Genomic DNA, 27,546 nt, shown 5'->3' on the forward strand with positions numbered 1-27,546 from the left:
CATTAGTCACCTTCCTGAGGTGCTGATCCTTCACCTGTTACGTTTCAACAACTTGGGAAAGAAGATCAAAACCCTTGTTGACTTCCCATTGAGGTAAGTACCTGGGAATGACGAAACCTCAACATATTGCTCTCAGAACATGCAACTCCAATCAGAACTCATCACAATAGACTGTCATTTGCAGCTTTGGATTACAAGAGAGAAGTAATTATTGTCCCATGAGCCAGGACAAGTGTGTCTGGATTTGTTTTACCCTGATCAATATGTTCAACTCTTTGTTCTTCCTCTTCTCCCTGATCGACCACACAACATTGTTTGATGCACCTTTCTGCTGCAGTGGTCTTGAAATGGCGCCATATTGTGGCGATGCTGTCATGACAAGCGCAGTTACAACGTACGACCTGTATGCTGTCATCAAACACAAACGATTGCTAATGGACCTGGCACACTACACCACCATCGCACGACGGCCATGCACCTCTGACACTCAAAACAGTGTCCTCGGTAAGGTTGAAGGAGCGAGTGGAAATTGTTTGATGCTTTGTGTGTTTGTTTGTTTGTTTGTTTGTTTGTTTTCCTGTTTGTGAGTTTATCTGGGGTTGAATATCACAAGTCATTTGAAGATAAGGATCTCCAAACCAAAAAGATTTTAAAGGAATTTATTTTATACTTCAAGCATTTTAACTTGTAAAGGTTTGAAGAATATTTTTAAACGCTTATTGTTTGTTATAACTGGGTCACTCATGAATGTTGGTGTTATTTTATTGATGACTGTGTAGATTCAAGGACAATGCAGCCAAAGAATCGTTTCATGTTGCAATGATAAGAGTTTTGTTTTGAAGATGTGTTTTCTGATCCCACGGTGTGATGTACAGGCTGGAGGAGTTTTGATGATCATGAAGTGTTCTCTGCGGAAGAGCGTGAGGTTTGCAAAAAAGATGCTTACGTGCTGATGTACCATCGAAGGCGCAGTCCGACGGGCCGCACCTCGTGCTAGAGATGCCACCATATTGTGCAAAAGGGCAGAAACAGCCACACACCAGGTACTTCTTCTTCTTCTTCTTCTTGCTATGGCAGCTTGACTGCCAGGTCGCTATTATATTCTTGGAGTGTGACAATGCCGCTGATGCTGTACCCCCATACCAGTATACTAGTACTCATTTTGCTGATCTTGGAAGGATGATGGGCTGAGATGACAGACTGAGTCAACCCCACCTGGTGTTAATTCAATGGTTGCGTGCTCAAATTCAGGACCTAAACATCCTCAGCCAGTCATTCTAACCACAAAGCTAACATCAGGTTTACCCCAGGTACTATGGTGAGGGAGGGAAGAGTTATAAATCATGTTTAAAAAGCTCCCAAGTCGTTTATCCCATGAAAATGCCTTCCGAATCCAAGGATACAATGTGATGAGGGCAAATAAACCTAAAATCCAGATAGGCGGCTCCGTTTTATGTGCAACTGATGCTGACCATGTAATCTTTGTCTGTTTGACAGAGTCTCTGGGCCTCGGCCTCTGGGTTGGAGGAGACGCCTTGGTGCAGGACGATGTCCAATGGAGATCGGGAGAGTCCTCCTCACACTCCACATTTCGAGATATATATATATATATATATATATATATATATATATATATATATATATATATATATATATATATATATATATAATGAAGTTTACAATACACATGTTTTTGCTTCATTTTCCATCATCCGGGTTATTTTTATTTTCAGGAGCGATCAAGGTAGGTCTGTTGATAATAATTTTCCATCCAAGGAAATTGAAAATTAACTTTTTCACCTTCACCGAATGGATCCCAACTATGACCGCTCTCCATTGGGAGACGAGCATCTGTCCCATTTGGGACTATTCATTGTCAGTTCTTGCAAGAAGGGAATCAAGATGTCATGAAAAGGTATTTTTGGGTTGCCTCTTGTCCTCTGGAGGTTATGGTGGGAATTTGAACTTTGGTTGCACCTGCTCTTATATCTCGCCTGCAAAGCACTGATCTGCCAGTTTATCGTCAGGCTGAGAGCCACACCCAAACCAGACAGCTTGAAAGGAAGTGCTCTGTCTGTGCATAATCACGTCAGACATATTGTCATTATCCTGTTCCGATAAAATGGTTCTCATAAGTAACTGATCTTTGTTGCTTTGTTCTCTCAGCCCCGAGTTTTACACCAGACCTACAAGAAAATCAGTGGAAGGACCGAATGGAGGGAGAAGTGTTGTTTCAGAAAAGTGAATTCCAGTGCTGGGAGTGGTTGAGGACATTGTTTGGTGGATGATGTCACTGCACTATGTTTAATTTTTGTCAACCTTTTATTGCACAATCCTGTACATCTGTTATTTGAAAAATAAATCATCATAATTGTCTTCCATGTTGTGTTTCCTTCATATGTGAGATTTTTCTCTTTGCCCATTATGTCCAGGATCTCTTCTTCTTGATGAGATGTTGTCGATGCAGTGGGGTTCTCAAAACTGGGCTTCAGGTGAGAGTGTTTGGAATGAAATTGTTACGTTTCCCCTTGTGTTCTGAGCACAGGGTTTCTGGGGAGAATCAAGCAAAAGGGTAAAAGAGAAGATTGAAAACTACACTTTCAAATATAAATCTCAAAGTTCGATGATGATGAGCAGAAGCAAGAAGGAATTTTCGCCTCCAGTTGAAGTTGCTCACAGATGTATGGCTGTTCAGTGTTCACATAAGTTGATCATATTCGCAGTCAAAGTCGGGGCTCAACCCCCAGCGGCTTATTCATCACAAGGATACACAAGATGTGAGACCAACATCCTCCGTCACTTAAGATGCTTTGGAACCCGAATATCCATAACACCCTTTCAAATGCAAAGACCTTTGAAGGCCTTTTAGATGCTTTTGATCCCCAATACACTCAAGCCCCCTCGTCACCTAAAACTCTTGAGACCCCACTTGACCCGACACAGCCGGAAGACCCTCTGGAACCCGAAGACCCTTTGGACCACATGTAACCCATAGACCCCCGAAGACCCGATATATATATATATATATATATATATATATATATATATATATATATATATATATATATATATATATATATGTATATTGTTGCGGATTCGCGCCCGCCGGCGTGCTGACGGCCACGTAACTCGAATCGCGGCACGTCGCCCACCGGACGGACAATCCAGTCGTGACCCTCTCGGACTAACGCCGGGAACCAGTCACGGGTGGACCTTTCGGTCTCACCGCGATCGAGCCAATCAGCCCCCGCGTGGGATAGGGTTGCTCGCCAAATTCGACCTACCTAAGTACCCACGCGGAGGGTGGACCGGGCGATCGCACCTCGCCGCAGGTCGACTTCGGACACGGGCCACTTAAGCGACCCGTTCCGTCCTATCAGAATAACCGAGCGGTGTTATCGTCGACCTCGACGGTTCGATTAATTATCGGGCGTATTCAGCCCACTACCAACCCTTTACGTGAAGCAAGATGAGGATTCAATGAAGGAAATGACGAAGCGAAGCGGGAAACAGTTCAACACAAAGCACATTTATTCGCGGCACACGGGAGCACACATATACAATTCCACCAAATGCACACAGAAAAGACACAATGTAATTTACACAAAAAGCAAATGTAAAAGCGAAAACACAATGCAGAGCTAATACCGACTACCGAGCACACGGCAACACTTATACAATTCTACTTCACAGACGGCACCGACAACACATACCCAAAACCAAGGAAAAGAATACCCTCAAAGATGAGGCGGGCCTGAGGCCGAGTCCGGGTCGCGCCTACCCGTCTGGTGATGAGACGCGGAGCGGCGATGGTGCCTCAACTCCGCGGGCCTCGCGGACAGTGTCTGGTAGGGGGTGGGAAAGGGGCCCCCTTGGTCGCACTATCTCAGCGCGGGGGGAAACAGGAGGGGGTTGCTGATGCTCGGGGTATAGAGGATTTTTATTATCCCGCGACGAGCGTCTCCACCTCGGCCAGGTCGCGCTGTCGGCCTCCCTCGGGTGCAGCTCCCTGCACGACGCGAGCACCCCCTCGTCTGGTGTCGCTGCCTTTCCACAGCTCCGTCCCCTCCGTTCCGACTCCAACGCACACGACGACCAGCTCCTTCTTGCCAACTCCACCGCCCGCGAAGTCTTGACTCTCTGTTTCCGACTCTCCTACTCTCCTACTCTCCGCCTCTCGACTCTCCTACTCTCCGCCTCTGGACTCTCCTACTCTCCGCCTCTGGACTCTCCTACTCTCCGCCTCTGGACTCTCCTACTCTCCGCCTCTGGACTCTCTGGACTGACGAACACGGTCCTTTTATCCGCCCCGTAGCTTCGCCCTCTCATCTTTGACCCCCTCCCTTCGACCTTTCACCTCGCTCCCCATTGGCCCGAGAAAAAGTGGGCGTGAAGGCTTTTTGATCCATAAATTTGCATATATCGATCGCCCTGGGGCGGGGCCAATTCGCCCCTCGCTCACCGATTGGACGGCAAAAAGTGGGCGTGTGTCGTTTTTGATCCGTTTTTGAAGCACAAAATCCGTGATTTTGTACACGCTGTTCGGCGCGCGCCCTGCACGAGTCCAACACCGGTACCCACAGCGGGGCAAGAACGGTGGCGATGCGACGGTTGCGAGGTGTGACGGGAAGGTCGTGGCGGTTGTGGTGAAGCGGCGTTGTGGTTGGTGGTTGATGTTGTGGTTGTGGTGGTAATCATGGCGGTTGGTCCAAAATAAAGATAGCAAAAGAAAAACGGCTATCCTGAAGAGTCGCAGCACGCATAAATGACATGTATTCCCACTAGACAACGGGTTTGGGCCTAACTGCACATGTACTTACCGAGATACCTCACCTAAGGGACCTGAATGGTGGTTTGCGAATTTGGTAACCACAACACTACCCCCTTCCCTTTTTACAGACTCGTCCCGAGTCGTCAAATTTTCGTGTGCCATCATGTGTAGTTTTCCCCTAGTACATTTTACCTACGGATCCCTGAGTGCGACATTCATGGTATTCGTGTCCCCCAAATAAATAACCTGAGGGCTGCGTAACTACCTAAACAAACTCACTCACACGGACGACTTAAATAAAATTGCCGGCGCTAGACAGACATGCCGGGGGCGCACTCATATTTACAGTACATCTTAACCTTAACTTACAAATTTTACACTAAACCATGGCCCAGGATCATTGAACTCTGCAAAAAGAAAGCAGTTCGCAGGGAGCCAGGCTGCCCGCATGCAGTCTCTGGCTCAAACAATGCAGGTGACAGGGAACGTGGCTGGCTGCTCACACGCAGTCCAAGGCCTTCCCTTTTGAACTGAACGCGGTGAACCACAACGGTGCATGGGCTGCACAACGCAGTCTCCGTGCCAGCTCAAGTGGCACACGCAATGAGCACAACGAATGGATGCATGAACACAAACACGGTGCACGGGCCGCCACTGCAGGCCCGTGTTGTAGCTGCCAACGGGGCAGTTCTCGCAGCTTGCAAACTGTTGCTTTTACGATCCTGGCGCACATGGCAATGAACAGGGGGGGGGGGGCAAAGCAAAATTGAACGGGGCTGGTGAACATGGGCAGTGGGCATGGCATGGCAAAGGTGAGCAGGCAAACACAGCCCGCAGAAGAAGGCCGCTGCAGGCAAACACAGCCCGCAGATGAACTGTCCGGCACAGGCCTTGCAGCACACAGCTGCCGATGAAGTTGGCCGGCCTCCGCCTTGAAGCAAAACACGGCCAGCCGATGAAGTTGGCCAGCCTTTGCTGTTCAATGGAGGTTGGTGGAGGGAGTGCGGTGGTGCTGGCCACTTGGAAGGCGGGCTCGGACCTACCTACCTGTCTCCCTCCCAACTATCGCCTTTGCCTGTCACTGTACATACCCACTCCCTTAATTTGTCAAACCCCAATTTAGCCCCCTTAATTTTATTTATTATTATTTTTTTTTCTTTTACTTCCCCACTATAAATCGTCCCCTAAACCCCCTTTATCGTCCTTGTTCGGCTAACCTATCCTGTCACCTAGCCTACTCCCAACCCCTACGTTCCCTTCCCGGAGGGGAACAAGGGAGAGCTAACGTCCTGTGTCGAGGCCCAACGAAGCCTCAGAATGGCCTCCCCAGAGTTCGGCGATCTAACCCAAAGTGGGTCCAGCGGCCCACAACGAGAGCGAGGGGATGGATGGTGCGGAGGGGTACATCTCATAATCTACCCTATCCATTTAACAGTTAAACTACCCTGGGGCTTTCAACAAGCGCCTCTTGCTGAAACTATTGGTTCTATAAACCCAGATTCCCGTCGCCTGTGTTGGTGTCCTCACAATTTCGGGCCTCGCCCCCCCAATTTTCGCTCCGTGCCCTCACACGGTCTCCTGGCTGGGACACGTGGCTCCCTTTGGCAGGCACGACCCTCTGCCGATTCTCCCGCTATGGCACCCCCGGGCACTACACTGCCTCCGAGCCTACCAGCTCCCTAACACCGGGGAGTGCCCCCCATGGCACCTCCCCTGAAACGCACACGTGGCAGGCCGGCCTCCCGGGCCCCTTTCCGAGGGTCACCCGTGCCCACAACACTGCCCACGCGGCTAATGGCGCCCCGGGCCCCCGCAACAAGCAGGCGCACCCGTGCCCACTACGCTATCCCGGCCCCCCATGGGCCCTTGGCCTACCGCGGCCGACTAGCCTGGTGCCCGGGGTACCCACTCAGCGATACTCACCTTTCGCAGCCACGCTCCCAAGCCCGTCAACAGGGCTCCTGCATCCCTCCAAATGGGTTTCGAGCCTACACTCCCACCAACAACAAAACGACCTCCATTTTGTAAATTTGACTAACCCAGCTAACTCACTCTACACTGACCCCGGGGTCCCTTGGGCGGGAGTCACTCCTCCCCCCAATCACTCATCGCACCATGCATTCCCCATTCACTCCATTCACACAGACCCGCTGGCCTCACTCACTCAACAAGCACATGCTTCCACTTCACTCACCAACTCTTCAACACACACACCGCTGAACTCTGCCATCCTTCTATCTACATCCCCTAACTAACTCGTGCTCCCACGTCGTCCCTTACACTAGTAGCACGTTCCTTTTAACACTATGTAGCTAAACTACGTCCCCTCTACACATCCACCAGTCTGTCCATGTCTCCTAATCTCTTTAATCAATTTCCCCACCTAAATCTGGCTACAATCCCTCTAACTAATCCATTCCACGGACTCCATGAGGACTTACCCCTGCCCCATGGAGTCGGTCGAGCTAAGCTAACCCTTCCCCCTAACTAGTTTCCATCCTGTGCCCCGGTAAGGGGGTCTTCCACCCCTTGCCCAGGAATCCTGTGCACCCGAAAGTGAGGCCTGCTTTTTTTTTTTTTTTTTTTCTTTACATGCGCAGCATCAGCGCGGCAACTCAGAGCTCGCACACTTTACACCTGCCCGTGACGTCATGCAGCTGCACGTGTTCCTCGTCCCTCCTTGGACGGTACCATCCGGCAGAGATACCCCTCCTGCCGGATTCCAACCCCACGTGCAGCCATGGCGTCACCGTGCGCATAAAAAAAACACAAGCCCCACGTCTCGAGGGGTTCCCCACGCGAACACATGTGCTTTGCCCGTTGGAGCTTAACACACACGATCGCGTGGAGAACCCGTCCGGTCCAAATCCATTTACCTGCCTAAACTTTGTCCGTCCGCGGGATCGGCAAATCCACCGCGTGCGTTTCCGGACCGGGACTTCACTCTCGCAAGCGAGCACGTGGCGGCCTCGTGCGTTGCACAGCACGGACCGCGTGCTCACTGCTGGGTGAACCCGGCACGGTCCCCGAAACAACTACAGCCGCTACTCGGCTTTCTCTCCTCTGTCGCCGTCTCCGTCGCCATTCAACCCACGCACACCTGCGTGTTACGATGCACACAGTCCACTCCATCACATTCACACCGGGAGATGCGGCTGCGTGCTCCCGCATGCCAACCGACATCTCCCTCACATACCGCTCTCTCACACACACGGTCTCTCTTGCACACAGCGACCTTGCACACGGCCGTTCACTCACGCGTGCCTCACTACTCACACAAACCATACTACTCACACACGCGGAGGAACTCAACCGCTGTGCCTCATCCACACACCGTGCCTCACTCACACACGCGGGGGCACTCACCCGCGGTGCCTCACCCACACTCCGTGCCTCATCCACACACGGCGTGCTGGGAAGCACGTACTCCGGCACCATCGCCACCACACCACTCACACACGGGGTCGCTTCCACACACGGGGACGCACTCACACCTTGCACCACACACACAGGGACAACCACACTGGGGATTTGTGTCCCCACAAGGGTCTCCGGGGCCTCTATACCCCCCAAGCTCGCCGTGCACCCATCCACAGCACTCCTCCTCTCAACCTCGCAAAGCACGACCGAACTCACCTGGTCGTGACTCACCTCAAGGGGGCAGACTCCCTCCCCTCGTTCCTGGAGGAGGCCATCCAGCTGCTCGCACCGGGTCCCTGCACGCTCCGCGAGCTCACCCCCATTATCCTCCACTACCTCCGTGTGTGTGTGCGCGTCACTTACCCCGTCTTCATCGTGTTTATTGGTCTCTGCTTCTTTCTGGCGTCTTTCCCTTATCTTTATGTAGGTCAACCTTGCTTTCTCTTTAAGTCGCTCCCGTCCTTCCCTGTTTTTCACTCCTTGCTCTTTCACGATCTCCGCGTACCTCATCCTTGCTCTTCGTATTAATTGTTCTTTTCTCTCCCTCGCAATTACTTTCACCTCGTCTCTTGTCTCCCGAATTACTTTTTCCTTACCCGCCTCCACCGCGGGCCTGTCAGCCGTTGCACCCCCTTCCAGCTCGTTCGTTCCGACACGTGGAGTCGCCATTTTAAGTTCCCTGCTCACGGCCTTCATGCCCGCCTGCAGGCATCGGCCCATGTTCTGTGTCTCACCCCGTAGTTCTTTCATCTCTTCCCTCATTTGCTGTGTATTCGCATCCATCGTCGTTTTCACTTCATTTGTATTTGTATCCATCTTTTCATCCATTTTTTGTGTATTCGCATCCATCTTTTCGTTCATGCCTTTCATTTCGTTTTTCATATTCGCCTCCATTTTTTCGATCATTTTCGCATTCATCTTTTCGTTCATTGCCGTCAGCATGGCGCATAGCTGGGCCATGTCGGATGCACTCAGCTGAGCCGTTTCGGCAAGGTTTGGGGAAGGGTTTTGGTGGAGAGGAGGGGGGGAGGTGTCATACACTGCGGCCGCTGCCGCACCCATTTCGGGCTCTGGGTTCAGTTGGGCGAGTCCGTGTTCCTGCACAATCAACATTTCCTGCTCGGGGATTCCATCCTGGACCATGGATTCTACACATTCTACATCCATTTCTAATACCCCCGGCTCCCGCTCGCCTTGAGACGCCATCTTGCTTCTCTTAAAGGGTTAATTTGCTCGCTCGTAATTTGGAGGGAATCGGGGGTCGCTTCTCTCACCCCTGGACCGATTCCCGTGAATTTCGCTGGAGACAGGAGAGCCTGTTGTCCCGCTCTCCAATACCAGTGCCGCGAGGAGGGCGATGAATTTGTATCCCACTCCTGACACCAGTGTTGCGGATTCGCACCCGCCGGCGTGCTGACGGCCACGTAACTCGAATCGCGGCACGTCGCCCATCGGACGGACAATCCACTCGTGACCCTCTCGGACTAACGCCGGGAACCAGTCACGGGTGGACCTTTCGGTCTCACCGCGATCGAGCCAATCAGCCCCCGCGTGGGATAGGGTTGCTCGCCAAATTCGACCTACCTAAGTACCCACGCGGAGGGTAGACCGGGCGATCGCACCTCGCCGCAGGTCGACTTTGGACACGGGCCACTTAAGCGACCCGTTCCGTACTATCAGAATAACCGAGCGGTGTTATCGTCGACCTCGACGGTTCGATTAATTATCGGGCGTATTCAGCCCACTACCAACCCTTTACGTGAAGCAAGATGAGGATTCAATGAAGGAAATGACGAAGCGAAGCGGGAAACAGTTCAACACAAAGCACATTTATTCGCAGCACACGGGAGCACACATATACAATTCCACCAAATGCACACAGAAAAGACACAATGTAATTTACACAAAAAGCAAATGTAAAAGCGAAAACACAATGCAGAGCTAATACCGACTACCGAGCACACGGCAACACTTATACAATTCTACTTCACAGACGGCGCCGACAACACATACCCAAAACCAAGGAAAAGAATACCCTCAAGGATGAGGCGGGCCTGAGGCCGAGACCGGGTCGCGCCTACCCGTCTGGTGATGAGACGCGGAGCGGCGATGGTGCCTCAACTCCGCGGGCCTCGCGGACAGTGTCTGGTAGGGGGTGGGAAAGGGGCCCCCTTGGTCGCACTATCTCAGCGCGGGGGGAAACAGGAGGGGGTTGCTGATGCTCGGGGTATAGAGGATTTTTATTATCCCGCGACGAGCGTCTCCACCTCGGCCAGGTCGCGCTGTCGGCCTCCCTCGGGTGCAGCTCCCTGCACGACGCGAGCACCCCCTCGTCTGGTGTTGCTGCCTTTCCACAGCTCCGTCCCCTCCGTTCCGACTCCAACGCACACGACGACCAGCTCCTTCTTGCCAACTCCACCGCCCGCGAAGTCTTGACTCTCTGTTTCCGACTCTCCTACTCTCCTACTCTCCACCTCTCGACTCTCCTACTCTGGACTCTCCTACTCTCCGCCTCTGGACTCTCCTACTCTCCACCTCTGGACTCTCCTACTCTCCGCCTCTGGACTCTCCTACTCTCCGCCTCTGGACTCTCTGGACTGACGAACACGGTCCTTTTATCCGCCCCGTAGCTTCGCCCTCTCATCTTTGACCCCCTCCCTTCGACCTTTCACCTCGCTCCCCATTGGCCCGAGAAAAAGTGGGCGTGAAGGCTTTTTGATCCATAAATTTGCATATATCGATCGCCCTGGGGGCGGGGCCAATTCGCCCCTCGCTCACCGATTGGACGGCAAAAAGTGGGCGTGTGTCGTTTTTGATCCGTTTTTGAAGCACAAAATCCGTGATTTTGTACACGCTGTTCGGCGCGCGCCCTGCACGAGTCCAACACCGGTACCCACAGCGGGGCAAGAACGGTGGCGATGCGACGGTTGCGAGGTGTGACGGGAAGGTCGTGGCGGTTGTGGTGAAGCGGCGTTGTGGTTGGTGGTTGATGTTGTGACCGGTGGTGGTAATCATGGCGGTTGGTCCAAAATAAAGATAGCAAAAGAAAAACGGCTATCCTGAAGAGTCGCAGCACGCATGAATGACATGTATTCCCACTAGACAACGGGTTTGGGCCTAACTACACATGTACTTACCGAGATACCTCACCTAAGGGACCTGAATGGTGGTTTGCGAATTTGGTAACCACAACAATATATATACCCCGTTAGACCCATTAGAACCCCTAATGCCCTGCAGACTCCAATTCACCCTTTCGGCCTGGAGACCTTCACACCTTTCAGACCTTGAAGGAACCTTGATACTACTTTTGACAATTCTGACTCCTTGGACCTTAATTTACACTCTTGAGATACCTTCGACCTTTTTCAGATCTTTGGACCTTTTCAGACCTTTCGACGTGTTTACACATTTACACCAAGAAAAAGAGCAATCGGAGATTACAGACCCTCATCAGGACTTGTTTTGTGTGGTGTTTTTGTGCTGCTGTGTTACATAATTAATTACACCTAACTAGCAGTGACATTTATGACCGGTTATCAAGACATCCATCCCACTTTGATCAGACACTTGACCCTGACCCATGACGTTTGTGATTATTCAATTGAATTCAGAATGGGATTAAAATAAATTAAATTCAAATCAAATGGAATCAAAACCAAGACTTGGGGAACATTTGTGTGAGATTTCCCGTTGATCTGTCCAGCTGTTCTGGAGAAGATTTTTAGAACCTCGTGGAGGATCTCGAAGTCGTACTCACGTTGTTGTTCTTCATCTTCTTCTTGTGGATTTTTTTGTTTCACAGCCTACAGTTTACATCGAAACTTCCTGAAACTTGGCATATATCTGTAAAAATACCCTGCGCAGACAGTTACCATCTCCGATTTTGAAAATTCCCCCTAGAAAAAAAGTAATCGCCTAAAAATTATCGCGATAATGGAAATCGCCTAAAAGTTATCTCGGAAACTTGGCAAGCTTTCTGAATTCTGCTTATGGGAATCGAACATAACATGAGCAGAGATGAATTGCTGCACATATGATACATCACTATGACGTCATATCAATTTTTATGAGCTCATTCCTATTTTTTGACATTTTTTGTTTCACAACCCAGAGTTTTCATCGGATCTTCGTGAAACTTGCCATGTATATGCAGAAAGCCCACGCGCAGGCAGTAACCATCTCCGATTTTGGAAATTCTTCCAAGAAAAAAAGTTGACGTCATAATATCACCGCAAATGGAAATCACCGACACCATTATCTCCGAAAATAGGCAAGCTGTTTGAATTTTGTTTGCGGGAATCAAGCCGGGCATTAGCACAGATAATTTATCGCAAACCTGATACATCACAATGACGTCATATTCGTTTTTATGACGTCATCATTAACAGGATGAGGATCTTAGCTCATTTGAGCTTGTTTTTGTTTTTGGGTAAGTCCAATGTGGCTGCCAATCCATGTGACCTGTGATATCATACAGTTGAACCTTTTGTTCACCATGGATAGGCTGAAGAATCACTGAAAAGAATACATGTGCGGTTTCACCTTTTTCTGTTCAGCAGTTTCAGAGAAGATTTTTGATGGTTTTTTTAATCTTTATTTTTAAGAATCTGACTGCCAAACCACATGACTGATGATGTCATCAATTTATTTTGTGTGGACCAATTTATCCCCTGATGAACTTCAAAAATGTTCATACTTTATCAGGTGAAGTATTCTATGTGTGCAATTTTGACATCATAAGGGGAGGAGGAGATTGGGACCACATCATCTGGGAGCAAACAGTGATTTGTGTTACACCTCGAGTACAAAAGGTTTGAGAGCAAAATTCATCCGATGGTGGGATGGGGACCTCCGAATGATCATTCTTAAGTTTTCCAATTGGTACATTAAGTAGGGGGCGCTGCTTGAAGTCCCCCCCCCGCCCAAGTCAGTTTAAATTACATTTTTGAATGCATCGATCAAACCTGTATGAAAAGTTTTTAATTTGGCACTGTGATTACAGGTGTGCCATTCATAAGTGTCGAATTTGTTGCAAAATGCATTGAAGAACGGCCTAAAGGGGCGCGACTTTCACATTTAAAACACATCTCAAGTGCATCAATGAAACTTTATGGAAATATTCTTTTGACCTTCCTGATGAAGGATCAGTAGTTCTCAAGTGATCCTTTTGGTGCCAAACCCATTTAAGAAGCCACAATGTATGGAGCTAAGGATAGTGCAAACACCAGCCTGAATAAGTGTAGGTACGATAAGTTCATGAAGACATACGGTCCAAGGGGAAATGGAAAAACCTACTCGCCAATTTGAGGGGCATGGATGCAAGTGGACTACAACCTTGCGAAGATGAGCTCAATACTCACACTTTGTTGCCAACATGTGGGCAAGAGCAGATCAAAATGATATAGAGCAGCATCCCACTGAAGAAAATGGCTGGCAGTGAGTTGATGACCATTACAAACCGGTTTGGTTCGAAGGGGAACAACTTCCCGAAAGTCGTATCCCAAAGACAGAGGAATTAGAAGCAATGGATAAGGAAGAGGAGGATGACATGGAAATTGCATCTTCAGATGAAGATGACAGTTCTGATGAAGATGTCTGGAATCTTGCAACAAACAGGCAGGCTGAAACTATAATTGTACCAATACGAATAAATACTAGTGAACTCATGATTATAGACATATTCAAAGTATAGGAATAGAACTTTTGCCTCACAGTATGTGTGTGACTCATCAGCAGTTTTGATGTTTTGTCTTGTAAGTTTTTTCGATAGATTGATATCATTTTAAAATTTAGCATGATGTGGATATGGATATGAAAAGGTAGTCATAGTTGACACATGACAAAAGTTTGGTTTTCAAAGAGCATAACCACTTGAACATAGGCATGTTAGTGTCCTGTTGCAACATCTATCTTTTATTCCAGCAATGTGTGTGTGTGTGTGTGTGTGTGTGTGTGTGTGTGTGTGTGTGTGTGTGTGTGTGTGTGTGTGTGTGTGTGTCTGTCACCGCTGTTTCTCGACAACCACTGGTCTGATCTAATTGAAACTTGCCAGGTATATTGCTGGGGACCTGTGTATGTGCCTTTTCAAGGTTTGATATTAATCGGACAAGTGTTTCCCAAGTTATGGCCATTTATTCACCAAACCAATGACAGGACACTTTGCTGCATAGGCGTGGCTTTTGGAGAAGAGATCCGCCGTCGCGTTCTCCATCACGGGTTAAAACATACGGACTTCCGGATAGTGATGACTTACTGTATTCTAATAATTTCTAGATTTCTTATGCGCATTTATACATAAACACAATGCCCCAATCCAGTAGTCGTTTATGAGAGCGAAGGAACGGCCTGTGTATTTGTTTGAAAGTTTTTTTGTTTTTTTTGCACGTACGGCCACGCACGTACAGGCACGCGAGAGCGAAGGAACACCCTGTGTGGTTGTTGCTTCTGGCACGCGGTTTGAAAGTTTTATTTATTTATTTTTTGCACATACATGCACGCACGTACGGGCACGTGAGAGCGAAGGAATGGCCTGTGTGGTTGTTTCTGGCACGCGGTTTTAAAGTTATTATTTTGCATGTACGGCCACGCACTAGTATAATTAAATACAATTATTTTACCACAAAGGCGACTTTCACGCAAAAGCGTGAAACATTAGAATTGAAAAACTGTTTAATTTTTCATGATTCATGATGCTTGTTCCATATGAACTGAATGTGTTGGGAAAATGTCAGGTCCAATTGCTTTTACTGATCACTGATGCTCCTTTTATGTATCGTTACCAGATCTACATCACACTTGATTTTATCATCGAAATATACGGAGTTGATAGAAAAGTTCAATTGATAGTTTCTTTGTTCTTCTATTATATCAGTCAAATTTAAGGCATTCTATATGTCTTAAAAGTATTCATGTTTTTATCATGTTACCAGAGAACATAAATTGGATTTCAACCATAATGTTCTTTAAATTGAGGATGTAATGCAAAATTTGATATCTGATAGAATCTTACACATTTTACTGGTTGAATTACAAGGAACAAGAAATATTCGATATGAAATGATTTTTATTTCACCATGACCTGCTCTCGATTGATCTTAATTTCCCGGAAACAGGTATTTTCATGTGACCCCTTCTTAAAAGGGGTTTGCACCAAAAGGGTCATTTAAGAACTCCTGATCCTTCAAGAAGGTCAAAAGAATATTTCCAGAAAGTTTCATTGATGCACTTTCTTGAGATATGATTTAAATGTGAAAGTTGCGCTCCTTTAGGCCGTTATTAAATGCATTTTACCCCAAACTCGACACATAAGAATGGCAGAACTGTAATCACAATGCCAAACTGAAACTTTTGGCACCAGGTTGATCAATGTACTCAAAAATGTAATTTAAACTGACTTTGGGATCAATGTACTCAAAAATGTAATTTAAACTGACTTCAAGCAGCACCCCCTACTTTATGCACCAATTGGAAAACTTAAGAATGGTCATTTGGAGGTCCCCATCCCACCTTCTGATGAGTTTCGCTCTCAAAGCTTTTGTATTCGAGATGTAATACAAATCTCTGTGAGCTCCCAGATAAATACTCTGTGTAGAGCGTTGGGGCTGCCTCTGCAATCACCTTGGCTATTGGGCACAATCCTGGATGGGTCGCCACTCCGACACAGTGTACCAGCAAGCTGGCACTTACTTTGCCGTCTTTGGGGGAATGACAGGCCGAGTTAACCCCACCTGATATTAATTCAACAGCTGATTGGGATTTGAACTCAGGATCCAAAGATCCCAAGTTCACCATCCTCACCATAAAGCCAACACCAGGCAAACATCATAAGAAAAAATCACACTTCTTCCCCATGAGGAGTACTTGCCATGCACCACGTTTCATTTTTTTTCTTGGTGAGGTTTCAGAGATAAAGAGGTGCAAGTTTTTCCCTTTTTCACAACAGAGCTGCCACAACACGTGACCTATGACATCATATTTATAATTAAAACATTCCAAGTGAGCAGTTAGTCACTCTTGTGAAAATTTCGTCTCAATCCGACAAGCGGTTGCAGAGAAAAACACTCACATTCTGTGTGAACCAAACAAGCAGAAACAAATGAAAAATCACTCATGGAGTGAAACTTGGTGAAACGGAACGGCACTCAGTGGAGCGCACACCTCCGCCAGGCTGAATAGTTTATATTTTTCTTCTCATCACCGAACCAACTCATCCACCAAGTTTTGTCATAACTTATCCACAACTTTTTGAGATGTCATATGCTCCATCGTTTTTGGCCCCATCTCTCATTGGTGAAGAATCATTTCAATAATTCTCGTATCCGGTTCCAGATTCGAATCCTCACCATACTCGAAACGATTCCTCCTTGTCACACTCCCATCGTTTCCACAATCTTTCTGCGGAATCCATCCATATAATCTTTTTGAGATATTGTGCGAGATATCATTTTTGTCCCCATCTCTAAATGCTGAAGAATCACTGAAAAAAATTCTCAGATCCGGTTCCGGATTCGGATCTTCACCAAAATTAGTCCTTGGCCGGTCAACTCAGAACGATTGCTTGAAAACTGTGGCCAAAATCACGGGACAGACAGACAGACAGACAGACAGACAGACAGACAGACAGACAGACAAATAGACAGACCAACATACTTCATAAAAACATATTTTTCTCCAAGTAACAAACAAACTCCCCAAATGCAATCCCCTCCCTCTGGTGAGGGTAACAAGACGATTCAGATCTTTCATTTGTAACCAATGACCCTTCATTTAGTACATCCTTCCATTTATTTTCCACATGAAATACACCACACAAAACAAGTCCTGGGGAGGTTCTACAATATCTGATTGCTCTTGTTTAATATCATGGTGATCGCAATTTAATTAAACCTTTTAATAATATTTTAACCTCTTCATGTCATTAATACCCTCTTGCTTTGAAAAACGGGACGAAAGGGGGTGGAGGTGGAAGAGAGGGGACAATCCTTTCAGTATTTTTTTTCTAGTCCTTTTCCCCTTTTAGCCCTTTTAAGACCCTGTCCATATTTTATTGACCCCTCAAGACCCAATGGACACCTGAAGACTTTATCGACCACTCAGACCTTTAGACTCCAACTACTATTGGAAAGTATGCTTTGCACCTTTCGACCCCAAAAACCCTTCAAACTATTAGACCCGTTAAGACCTTTAACACCTCTTTCTTGAAACCCCTGAGACATTTTAAGACCCCATTAACACCCTTTCAGGCATTTACCTTCTTTCGATCCCTTTTGACCTGTTTGACCCGAACTCCTTTTGGAACGTCCCTTTCAGACATTTAGATACCTTCGACAACATAGACCTCAAGACCCCTTATGATCCTTTAAACCCCCTTATAGATCCCTTACTCCTGTGGACCCTTTTGACCATGAGATGCTTTTTTTTGTATACCTTGTCGAGGCTCGTATGAGAGCCAACACACAATGCACATCAAGGGGGGCATGAGACAGGAGGGGAGGGAGTGGGAAGGACAAAACAGTGGGGAACAGAGACATTAGGAGATCTGTGGAAGGGAGAGGGATGGGACGGGGAACATGGGGAATAGAAGGTGGATATTACAGGGACTTTCAGGAAGGAAAGCAGGGAATTTGAAGGAGGTGGGTTTGGGTGGATTATCGGGGGTAGAAAAGATCGAGGATTTGGATGGGGGATGATAAGAGGTGGTGGTGAACAGCTGTTTTGAAGGCCTGGAGGGAAGAATGGGAATGAATAGAGTGAGGGAGTTTATTCCAAAGGTGGGGAAAAAGAGGAATGAAAGAGTGAAGGTGAGCAGTGATTCGTGATTTTGGTAGTTTTACTCGAAGGGGGTTGTTGGCGGACCTTCACCCTGCAGAAATGTGGTGGGGACAAATTGCATAGAGAGCAGGGGGGGGCGAGGCTGGAGAGGAGACGGTAGAAGACAGAAAGACCACCGACCAACCTGCGGTGATTGAATCAGCTAACAATAAAACATCTGTTTTTAGATATAAATCATGATATTCACCAAGGTTCTTTATCTTAAATATTTTCCATATTTCTTGTGCATGTTTATATTCCTTATCACTTATCTCTTCTTCATAAAGGTTATTATAGAAACTTTCTTTTGAAGGAAGTTGTGTTTCTTTAAATCTCATAAATGAATCCATGAAATCACAAGGATAAATTCCCTTACTTGTAAGAATTTTATCTTTACTTTGAATTTCATTCCTTGTTTGAATTTCCTCTCGAGTTAGAATTCCCTCTTTAATCAGAATTTCATTTTTTAATCAGAATTTCCTCTTTAGTTAGAATTTCATTCATTGTTTGAATTTTCTTTATAATTTGAATTTCATCTTCATTTAGAATTTCTTCATTAATTTCCTCATTAATTAGAATTTCCTCTTTACTTTGAATTCTCTCTTTAATCTGAATTTCCTCTTTAGTTAGAATTTCCTCTTTTGGAGAGAATGAATTAAGATTTGGAAAAGACCCCGTGGAGCTTAGATTTGATGCGAGGTCGGCTGGTGGGGTTCACATAAACTTGTAAGAATCTCGAAACCGAATACGAGTTAAAGGTTTTGTGAATATCATTTTTGCAAATGAAATGTACTTTTGACTTGTGTTTGTTCTGGCAGAAATATTCCCTGGTGTTTTTGAAAGTTCATTTATAAATAGATGTGTATCATAGTTGGTGCTGTTGTGAAGAAAGACTGGAATAAAATAAGGTAATTTATAATTAAGATTACAACAGGAATGAGCGGGACCTCTATATTTACCAGTAAGATGACAATGATCCCGAACTTTAGACTCCTCAATTTCCTCCTCACAAATATGACAGATATTGTTCTTTCTAAATTCTAATTTTTCTTCTTCGGTTAATTTCATCGGTTCATTTGTTTCTTTCATTAATTTAGTTAGTCTTATACAATCCTTTTCGAATCGTTTTACAAACTCTTGTGAAGCTTTTTTTCCACGATAATGTTCAAGTTTATTATACTTTTCTCCAACATGATTTGATATAATAACAGAAACCACAAGGAATATGTTTTTGATATTTATTTGTATATGATTCTTTTGGATTAGGAGAAGCAGTATTTATCTTTTTTAGGATACATTCAAAATCAGCGTATATCACAAATGGGTGCATGATAGATTTATTATCATCTTCAAAAGAAATCTTTTCACCAGGTTTAGGCATTGCAATTACAGCTGATTTATGATTACTGCAATATTTTTAATTTTGTTCTAATCGTTCTTTTGTATGAAATGAATTAAGACATCGCTTACAAGGATATATTTTGTTTGCTGTTCTGAATACCTGAGAAGAGATTAATCTTGATAAATTATTGATGTATGTATAATGTGAATTCTTTCCAACACTAAAATATAAAAGATCAATGTGTGTTTCTTCATTTTTATAGTTGTTTGAAAATTTTAATATTTGAACTTTGTTTGTATCCGTTAATCCATATACATTAATAGAAAGATTATTCTTTTTCTCAAATTTAGGAATATCTGTTAGTGGCATTGGGAATTTAAAATCTATAATGTCCAAGGTATTCTCATATTTCATATATTGTTTTACTCTTTCTGAATTACAATTTGGTGGATGTGAGTGAGCAAGAACCGACCAGAAATAACATTTATTATCATTGTTCTTCATATTAACAACTGCCTTCTTTAGCTTTATTTCTTTTGGTTATTCAATATAAGAAGAAGCATTAAGAGGGTTTGATTTTTGAATGTGTATATCTAAAAAGATGATTTTTAAAATATTAAATCCACTTCCTACCACTGTTTTATCAACATCCTCCTCTTGTCTTGATAGTTCTTCATAAACCCCACTATTCAAAAAATCTTGAAATGATGTTATAAAATGAAGATCTGTTCTCATATAAGGACTTTGTTCTTCATCTTGTCTATTCATCTTCATTTTCACTCCCAGATAAAACTTTAAAGTTTTGATTTCTTTTAATGTCTTTTTAATAACTTTTTCAACATCAGGTTTCACTATTTCAATTGATTCAGCTATTGATGATGGAACGGGTTCTCCAAATTGAAAAATCCTTATTTTTTATTTGCCCTTAAAATGCCCCATCAGTGTTTTCAATATAATAGTCTCCCTTTATTTGAACTCATTTTTCTTGTGTTTCTGTGATTGAAGATGTCTTATAACTACTCTTCAAAACATCCTTTGAGCAGATATCACAATGTTTTCTTTCCAACTCAAGAGGAGATATTTGATGAAATAGATGAAATGTATGTTTGTTGGTTTGAAGGTGTTTTTTTATAATATTTATATTCGTGATTACAAACATTGCAGGACGTTGTATTCACCATATTTATATAATAAAACTTTCCTTAAACTAAAATTTTCTTGATGAAAATTTCGTTTAATTTAAAGGTGAATCTGAGCTTAAAACCATTTTATCCTCCAACTTTTTTCACTTAATAAATACAATGTTTCAAGACACAAAAGACAAGTTTCAATCAATCTCTTCATTTGTAATAGATACTGAGAAATATGTCAAGGAATAGATACTGTTGGATAAAAACAATTATGGTGAATAATATGAGTTCTTCAATTTCCTTCAGTGGAAGGGCTTTTAGTGTACCTGGAAGAACATCAATTAAAGTATCTCTAACAAAAGTTTCTCCTCTCATTCTGGTAATATATTCAAAACTAGAAAAAGCAATAAAACAAGAAAAAGTATCAAAAAATAAAAACCTTATGGATGAAGCTTAAGAAAGAAAAGATAAGACCATCTGCAATATGCAAGGAGAAATTTGTATTTTTTTGAACAACCCTAAAGATGTAAATCCTGATGAAATAAAGGATGTTAATATATCAGGTGAAATGACATTTCGTTCAATAGTAGTTAAGGATCATTTTAAAATTACCTTTACTCTAAAAAATGTTGTAGTTGAATCTGGTAATGAAAAAAGTATATAAATATCAATGGTAATGTCATTTCTACTAATTAAATATGAGTCAATATTCAACTGAAGATTTTGAAGATTTTTAAAGTGTTGATGATTCTGATGATGAACCTTAGTTTCAGTAAAGTTTTACTTTCTAAATATGCTAGACTTCCCTGATTCTCCTTATGACAAATTTGAGAATTGTCCTGCATGTGATAGAGTGGGGTTAAACACAGAGTCAAAAGCCTATAAACAATGTATATTCTGTGATTATCTTCTAATTAATGAAAATAAAAAAATATAAAAAGGAAAATAATTATTTTACATTTACACCAAAAATGAATTACTTTACAAGATTGATTAGAGAAATGAATGTAAAGTATGAGGGTGATAACACACCTTTCCTTACAAGGGGAGAAACTGAACGTATTGGAGAAATGTTCAAAGGATTGTTGTTATATATTATTCATGGATGTGATTTTCAGGGAAATATCAACACAAGAAATTGCATAAATAAAATAATGGATCATCTTGAAATTAAACCCGAACTTCGGATAAAATATCGAGTTTCTAAAAAAGCCAATAATAAATTAAAGAACCTGTTTTCCAAATATATAAATGAATGATTTTTTACCCATTTGGGAAAATAAGATAAAATTTAACAATCAAAAAATCTTCCAAATTCATTAAGAAGTCTCATGTTTGATTCAAGCGTATGTGGAAAAACCTGCTTACCTTTGAAGATGCTCCTGACTCCCAACTTTTTAGATTATGATAATTTAATAATTTTCACAAAGTCGAGTTTTCAACCTGAGTATCAACTCCTCTCACAAGGTTTTAATGCTGGTCTTCAAAAAGAAGATATAACCGGTTTGTTTAAACTTCAAAAAAACCTAAATGATTATAACATTGAAGATATAATATAACTATTTTGCGATACACAGAGATGTAAAAAGAAATCAAAACCGATAACTTGTATTCTTAGTGATAATACGGATGATATACCATCTCCCCAAGATTTGGATAAATCAAAAAAGAACCTCGTTATCTTTGATGATTGTGTTAATGAGAGAAACCAAACGGTAATGGACAGCTACTACACAAGAGGGAGACATTCGTCTTCTAATTGTATTTATCTTCGTCAATCATACTTTCAACTTCCTCGTCATTCCATCAGAAACAATGCTCATACTTTTATTTTATTCAACTTAAATTCAATAGATATAAACAATTTTTGGAGAGACAATTGTTCTACATTATGCAGTAAAAAAGAATTTGCGGATTACATGAAGCACACGACTGAAAAATATAAATACATTGTTGTGAAACAAGATGAGCAATTAAATGATATTTTCCAATAAATAAATGGATGCGAAAGAAAGAGCAAGAAGATTTAAGGTTTATCAAGAGTTGGTTTCAAAAGTAGTAAAACAACAGGAAGACATAAAGAAGATACGCAGACAGAAACTTATGGGTGAAGAAGCATTTGAAAGAAAATGAGAAATTTTTTAAACCACTTTTAAAAACTTCCAAAGAAAAAATTGAAGATGTTTCCACAGTTCCCACAGTAGAATATACTCCTAAAAAACTTCAAATGTTAAAAGATTTTGATCAAATGACGGAGGAAGAATTAGAGCATATAGGGGAATTAGAATATGATGATGAAGGATTATTTCAACAACTGGAAGAGATTAATCACCCCCCTGCTTATATTGTGAATGATCTTCAAAACAATGATTATTCAGCGGAACTAAAAACCAAAGCAGGACTCATTCCAACAGAACAACCAGCAATATTTCATCTTGTTCAAGAAAAGGTATTGATATTTAATGATGAATTAAGGTTCTTGAGGTCTGCTCAACGCCCTGTTAAACTAACCCCCACATTAATGTTTCTTCTCACAAAAGACGGAAGACAAGCTTCAACTGTGAGGAATGAATCAAAGTATTTTGATAAACCATTGGATAAGGAAAATGATCATGATAGAGAATATATTGATCTGCTGAACTCTGTTGATTATAGGGTTTGTCTTTCTGGTAAACGTAGCAAGAATGAGAAGGAGAAACACATTATTCAGGCTTTAAGTATCCTTGATTCAGGTATTGGTTTTCTTCCAAATGTCCCATCGCAATTAGTTAAAAGACTGTTATTGTTGTAAGGTAGTAAGAAGGCTGGAAATAACAATTGTTTTAATGAAGCATCAGCCATTTTAGACCAGTTGATGAACATGAAAATAAGTAATAAATCTCAATATAAAGACATTTTATCTCATCTTAAATAAGATGAGAAGCACAATCCTGAGTTTTAATTTCACAACAAGCAACCACACATCTTCATTCCCATGCCCACTACAACTTGACCCAACAAAAGAATATGAGGCATCTTTATTGTCCATGGAAACTTATAATACCTTATTTAATATAACTGATAAAAATGACAAGTTTAGTTATAATCCGTGAAGTGGATACAAAACGGTAACAGTCTCACCCGGAGCATATGAGATTTCTCAAATATCTTCCGAAATTGCTCGTCTTCTGAAAGAACAGGGTGATGAACCAAAAAATATTGTTACAGACATTCAAAAACATACTTCAAAATCAACGATTAAACTTAAAAAATAACTACAAGGTTGATTTCACAATAGATAATTCATTTAGAGAGTTATTGGGTTTCTCCTCAAAAAAGATTGAAACTAATGGGACGTTTTACAGTGATAATGTCATTCAAATATTCTCAGGAATAAATTTGGTATTAATTCACTGTGATTTGATTGATGGTGCTTATAATGATGGAATAAAAACAAATACAATATTTTCATTCAGTGCATACCCAACCCCAATTGGTTATAAATTCAATATGGAACCCAAAAATTTGGTTTATCTCCCTGTGTCAGGAAAAACCATACACAGAGTAAATTTTAGGATAACCGACCAAGATAATCGTATTATTTCTTTCAATGGAGAAGTTATATCAATCAGAATTCACGAACGTGACGTTTTCCAATAAATAAATACGATGGTTATTGTGAGGAAACACGAGTTGAGAAAATATAAAATAATTACAGGGGATGGGATGTTCCTTTCCCCATACTACACGGGTGAAGGTATGTATCTCGGTAGAGGATACTATAAACCTAAGAGACAAAGGGGTGTTGGACATCAATTTAGAGGAGATGGGATAATTGATACTCTTATGGGTATCGGTTCAACTATTCTTAAACATAAAGACCGAATTGGTTAAACTGCTTTTGCTGTGGGAAATGTTGCAGGTGCTATAAAGAGCATAAAAGATTCCCAAAAGGAATCTCATAAATTAAAGAAATTAAGAAAGGCAAAACTCAGTTGTCCCCCCAAGAACGACAGAAAATAATTCAAATACTTGGGTCAGGGTTTCAATAGTTTTAACATCTTTTTTCCTCAATAAATACAAGTATGGAAGCAATTGAGAGTATTCTTACGAATTCGCGTGCGATCGGCCGCGTAACTCCAATCACAACCGCGTCACCTACCGGACGGACAATTCAGTCGTGACCCCCCGGGAACTACCGCCAGGAACCAGTCACGGGTGGAGGTTTAACCTCACCACAGCCCAGTCTGCATTCTACCTGCACGAAATAGGGTGAATCACCGAATGTCGATATACCTAAGTACCCACACGGGTAACACTGAACAACAAAAATTTTTTACTGGAGATGTGTAAAGTGATTTAGACTAATTTGGGTACGCTGATTTCAAAAATCATAACCGTTTTGCTGTATCACGTCAGAATTTTCAGTAACAGAAATATTCCCATTGCCTAGAAGTCAGGATTTCAATGAAATTTACAAAAATTCATTTATTCATTTATTTCATCATGAATGCTGCAAAATTATAGAAATTACAGAAAAACTCCACTAGAATGTAATTAAAAATGCTTTAGGCATTTGGCTTTGCGTTTGTGCTGCTCTGTGTCAGTTTCACGATGCAGGAACCAGCAGAAATCGCCCATCATGTTCGGGTTGTGCCGCGCTTGGTATCGCGTCTCCATGAGTGAAATCTCTTGGTGGAATCGCTCGCCGTGCTCGTCCGAGACTGCTCCCAAGTTGTCAGGGAAGAAGTTCAGGTGCTGGTGTAGGAAATGGATTTTCAGGGACATCCTGGAGCCAAGTTTCCTGAAGGACTCCAGCAGCTGCTGCACTATTTCTTCATAGTTGTCCGCGCACTCGTTCCCCCAAGAAGTTGTCCGTCACAGCTTTGAAGCTCCTCCACGCTGCCAGCTCTTTGGGGTTTAGAGATGTTGGAAATGTTTCGTCTTTCATAATCTGTCGGATTTGCGGTCCAACAAAGACACCAGCCTTGATCTTGGCCTCCGACAAGGTGTTGCCAAACTTTTCCTTGAGGTATTAAAAACCCACGCCCATTCAGATCCATTGCCCGTACAAAACTTTTCATCAAGCCGAGCTTTATGTGGAGTGGTGGAAGGAAAACCTTGGCTGGGTCGACAAGGGCGACATGCTTCACGTTGTGTCGACCAGGTAATGCTCTTTTCGCTCTTCCCAATCTTTCTTCGTCCAGTGATTCTTGTCGTCTCTGCTATCCCAGAGACAAAGGAAGCACATGTATTTCGTGTAGCCTGACTGCAGCCCTAACAACAGCGCCACCACTTTCAAGTCTCCACAGATGTGCCAGTTGAAGTCATTGTACTTGATGGAATCAAGCAGCTGCCGCATAGTCTCATATAATAGGTCTCTGTCATGCCGAACGCGTGAGCCAGTGGGACTGATGGTTTCTCGTTGCCATTGTGGAGCAAAACAGCCTTCAAGCTGTTCTTCCCGAGTCGATGAAGAGGCGCCAGTCTGCAGGATCGTGATCACACCCAAGTTCTTTCAACAGACCGTTGATGTCACTGCAGAATGTCATCGTGTTTTCCATCTCAAAGAACTCAGCCATGTCTCTGTGACGTGCTCTGAACAAGGATATCTTGGTGTTAGGTTCAAGTAGATAACACTGCTGCAGCCTTGATCCAAGCAGCTCTGCCTTCGCCTTTGACAGCGAGAGATCTCTTACAAGATCATTTAAGTCTCCCTGGTTCAGAAGGTGTGATTCTTGAGTGTCGGGTTCAAAAGGTTCATAATCACCATCCTCTTCACCACTGCTTACAGCTATGTTCTGATCAGCTGGAGGTGTTGGAACGGGGTTCTCGTCATCATGAGGCACAGGTTTACGAGCAGAGACGCAGTCAGCGTACTTGATGTGACCTTTATTCTTCTTGTTGAAGCCGGCGATGCTTGTGCAGCAGAAATAACAATCATCATGATGATTCTGCGGCTCACGCCATATCATGGGCACCGCAAATGGCATGCTCGCGCGCTTGCCCACCAACCACTGAGTCAAGGTTGTGTGACAGCTTGTGCAGCAGATGTGTGGTGCCCAGCTCTGTTCTTGGTCCCCCACCTTACACCCGAAGTAGTGAAAGTAGGCGGCCTTCATTTTCACTGCTGTAGATATACTTCGCTGTTGATCTTTTTTTGGTATACCGACCACAGACATAACAGAAGTTGTCAGGATGATTGGTACAGGAACGCCTACTCATCTTTATCTGAAAGAAAGAAATATAACACAAGTTAACAACAATTGTACGAAATAGACATGTTAAAGACATATGTAAATTTCATTGAAATCCTGACTTCTAGGCAATGGGAATATTTCTGTTCCTGAAAATCCTGACGTGATACAGCAAAACGGTTATGATTTTTGAAATCAGCGTACCCAAATTAGTCTTAATCACTTTACACATCTCCAGTAAAAAAAATGTTTTGAAATTTGTTGTTCAGTGTAACCTACCGAGGGGCTGCACCGTGCCACAGGTCGGCCTGGGACACCAACCGCTTAAGCGGTCCGTTCCATACTACAATGATAACCGAGCGGTTATCGCCGACCTTGACGGATCCGATTCTCTTTATCGGGCGTTCAAAACCCACGACTCATTCAACGATGGAAGATGACTTTTCAAAAGGCAAATATGACACGACGAACGGGGTACATTGCACACAAGGACATTTATTATTTACACACACATCACAAGCAAGGCAGTCATGCAATGTGCAAGCAAGAAACAAAAGCAATACCACTGACTACGAGCAATAATGTACATGCACAGTCACTTATACTGGTCTACTTACAAGGACACGGCACCACAGCAGTCATACAAAAGCAAGAAATGGCCACCCCCAAAGACGAGGGTGGCAGACAGGGTCCGCGGACCTTTATAACGCAGGACCTGGAGGACCGAACGGGTCCCGCGAGACCGTGGCAGGTTACCTGCCCGCCCTCGGTGGTCGGCGAGTCGTGACGTCCTGCTCCCACGACCGTCAGCGTGGACGCGCAGGTCCACACACAGCCGGCACTGCTGCGCCTTCCGTCCGCGTTTCCCACCAACAGTCCGCTTACGGGACCCCG

At 43.7% G+C, this 27,546-nt stretch overlaps 1 protein-coding gene and 1 long non-coding RNA gene across 7 annotated transcripts in view; both read left to right on the forward strand.

Annotated features, from left to right (window-relative positions):
* LOC147019228 (ubiquitin carboxyl-terminal hydrolase 50-like) overlaps positions 1 to 2,376 on the forward strand; it is a 27,829-nt gene extending 25,453 nt beyond the window's left edge. The window contains exons 9-12 of one of the 6 annotated variants that reach the window (XR_015062695.1): positions 1 to 93; positions 338 to 504; positions 876 to 1,915; positions 2,167 to 2,376. The exon at positions 1 to 93 is cut by the window's left edge and continues 48 nt beyond it. Coding sequence is in view for 4 of the 6 variants with exons in the window: in XM_085899557.1 (XP_085755683.1) it covers positions 1 to 93; positions 338 to 504; positions 876 to 997 (382 nt within the window). In the remaining 2 variants the exon portion in view is untranslated. Of the gene's footprint in view, positions 94 to 337; positions 505 to 875 lie in introns of all 6 variants that reach the window. The other 5 variants (XR_015062694.1, XM_085899557.1, XM_085899558.1 and 2 more) reach the window with 5 other exon arrangements.
* The window catches only part of LOC147019222 (uncharacterized), a 131,651-nt gene that overhangs the window by 76,587 nt on the left and 27,518 nt on the right, over positions 1 to 27,546 (forward strand). The gene's annotated exons all lie outside the window — the stretch shown is intronic.

Source organism: Eptatretus burgeri, chromosome 10, assembly GCF_056783735.1.
Source record: "Eptatretus burgeri isolate ZD-2024b chromosome 10, Ebu_testis_v1, whole genome shotgun sequence".
Lineage (NCBI taxonomy): Eukaryota > Metazoa > Chordata > Myxini > Myxiniformes > Myxinidae > Eptatretus > Eptatretus burgeri.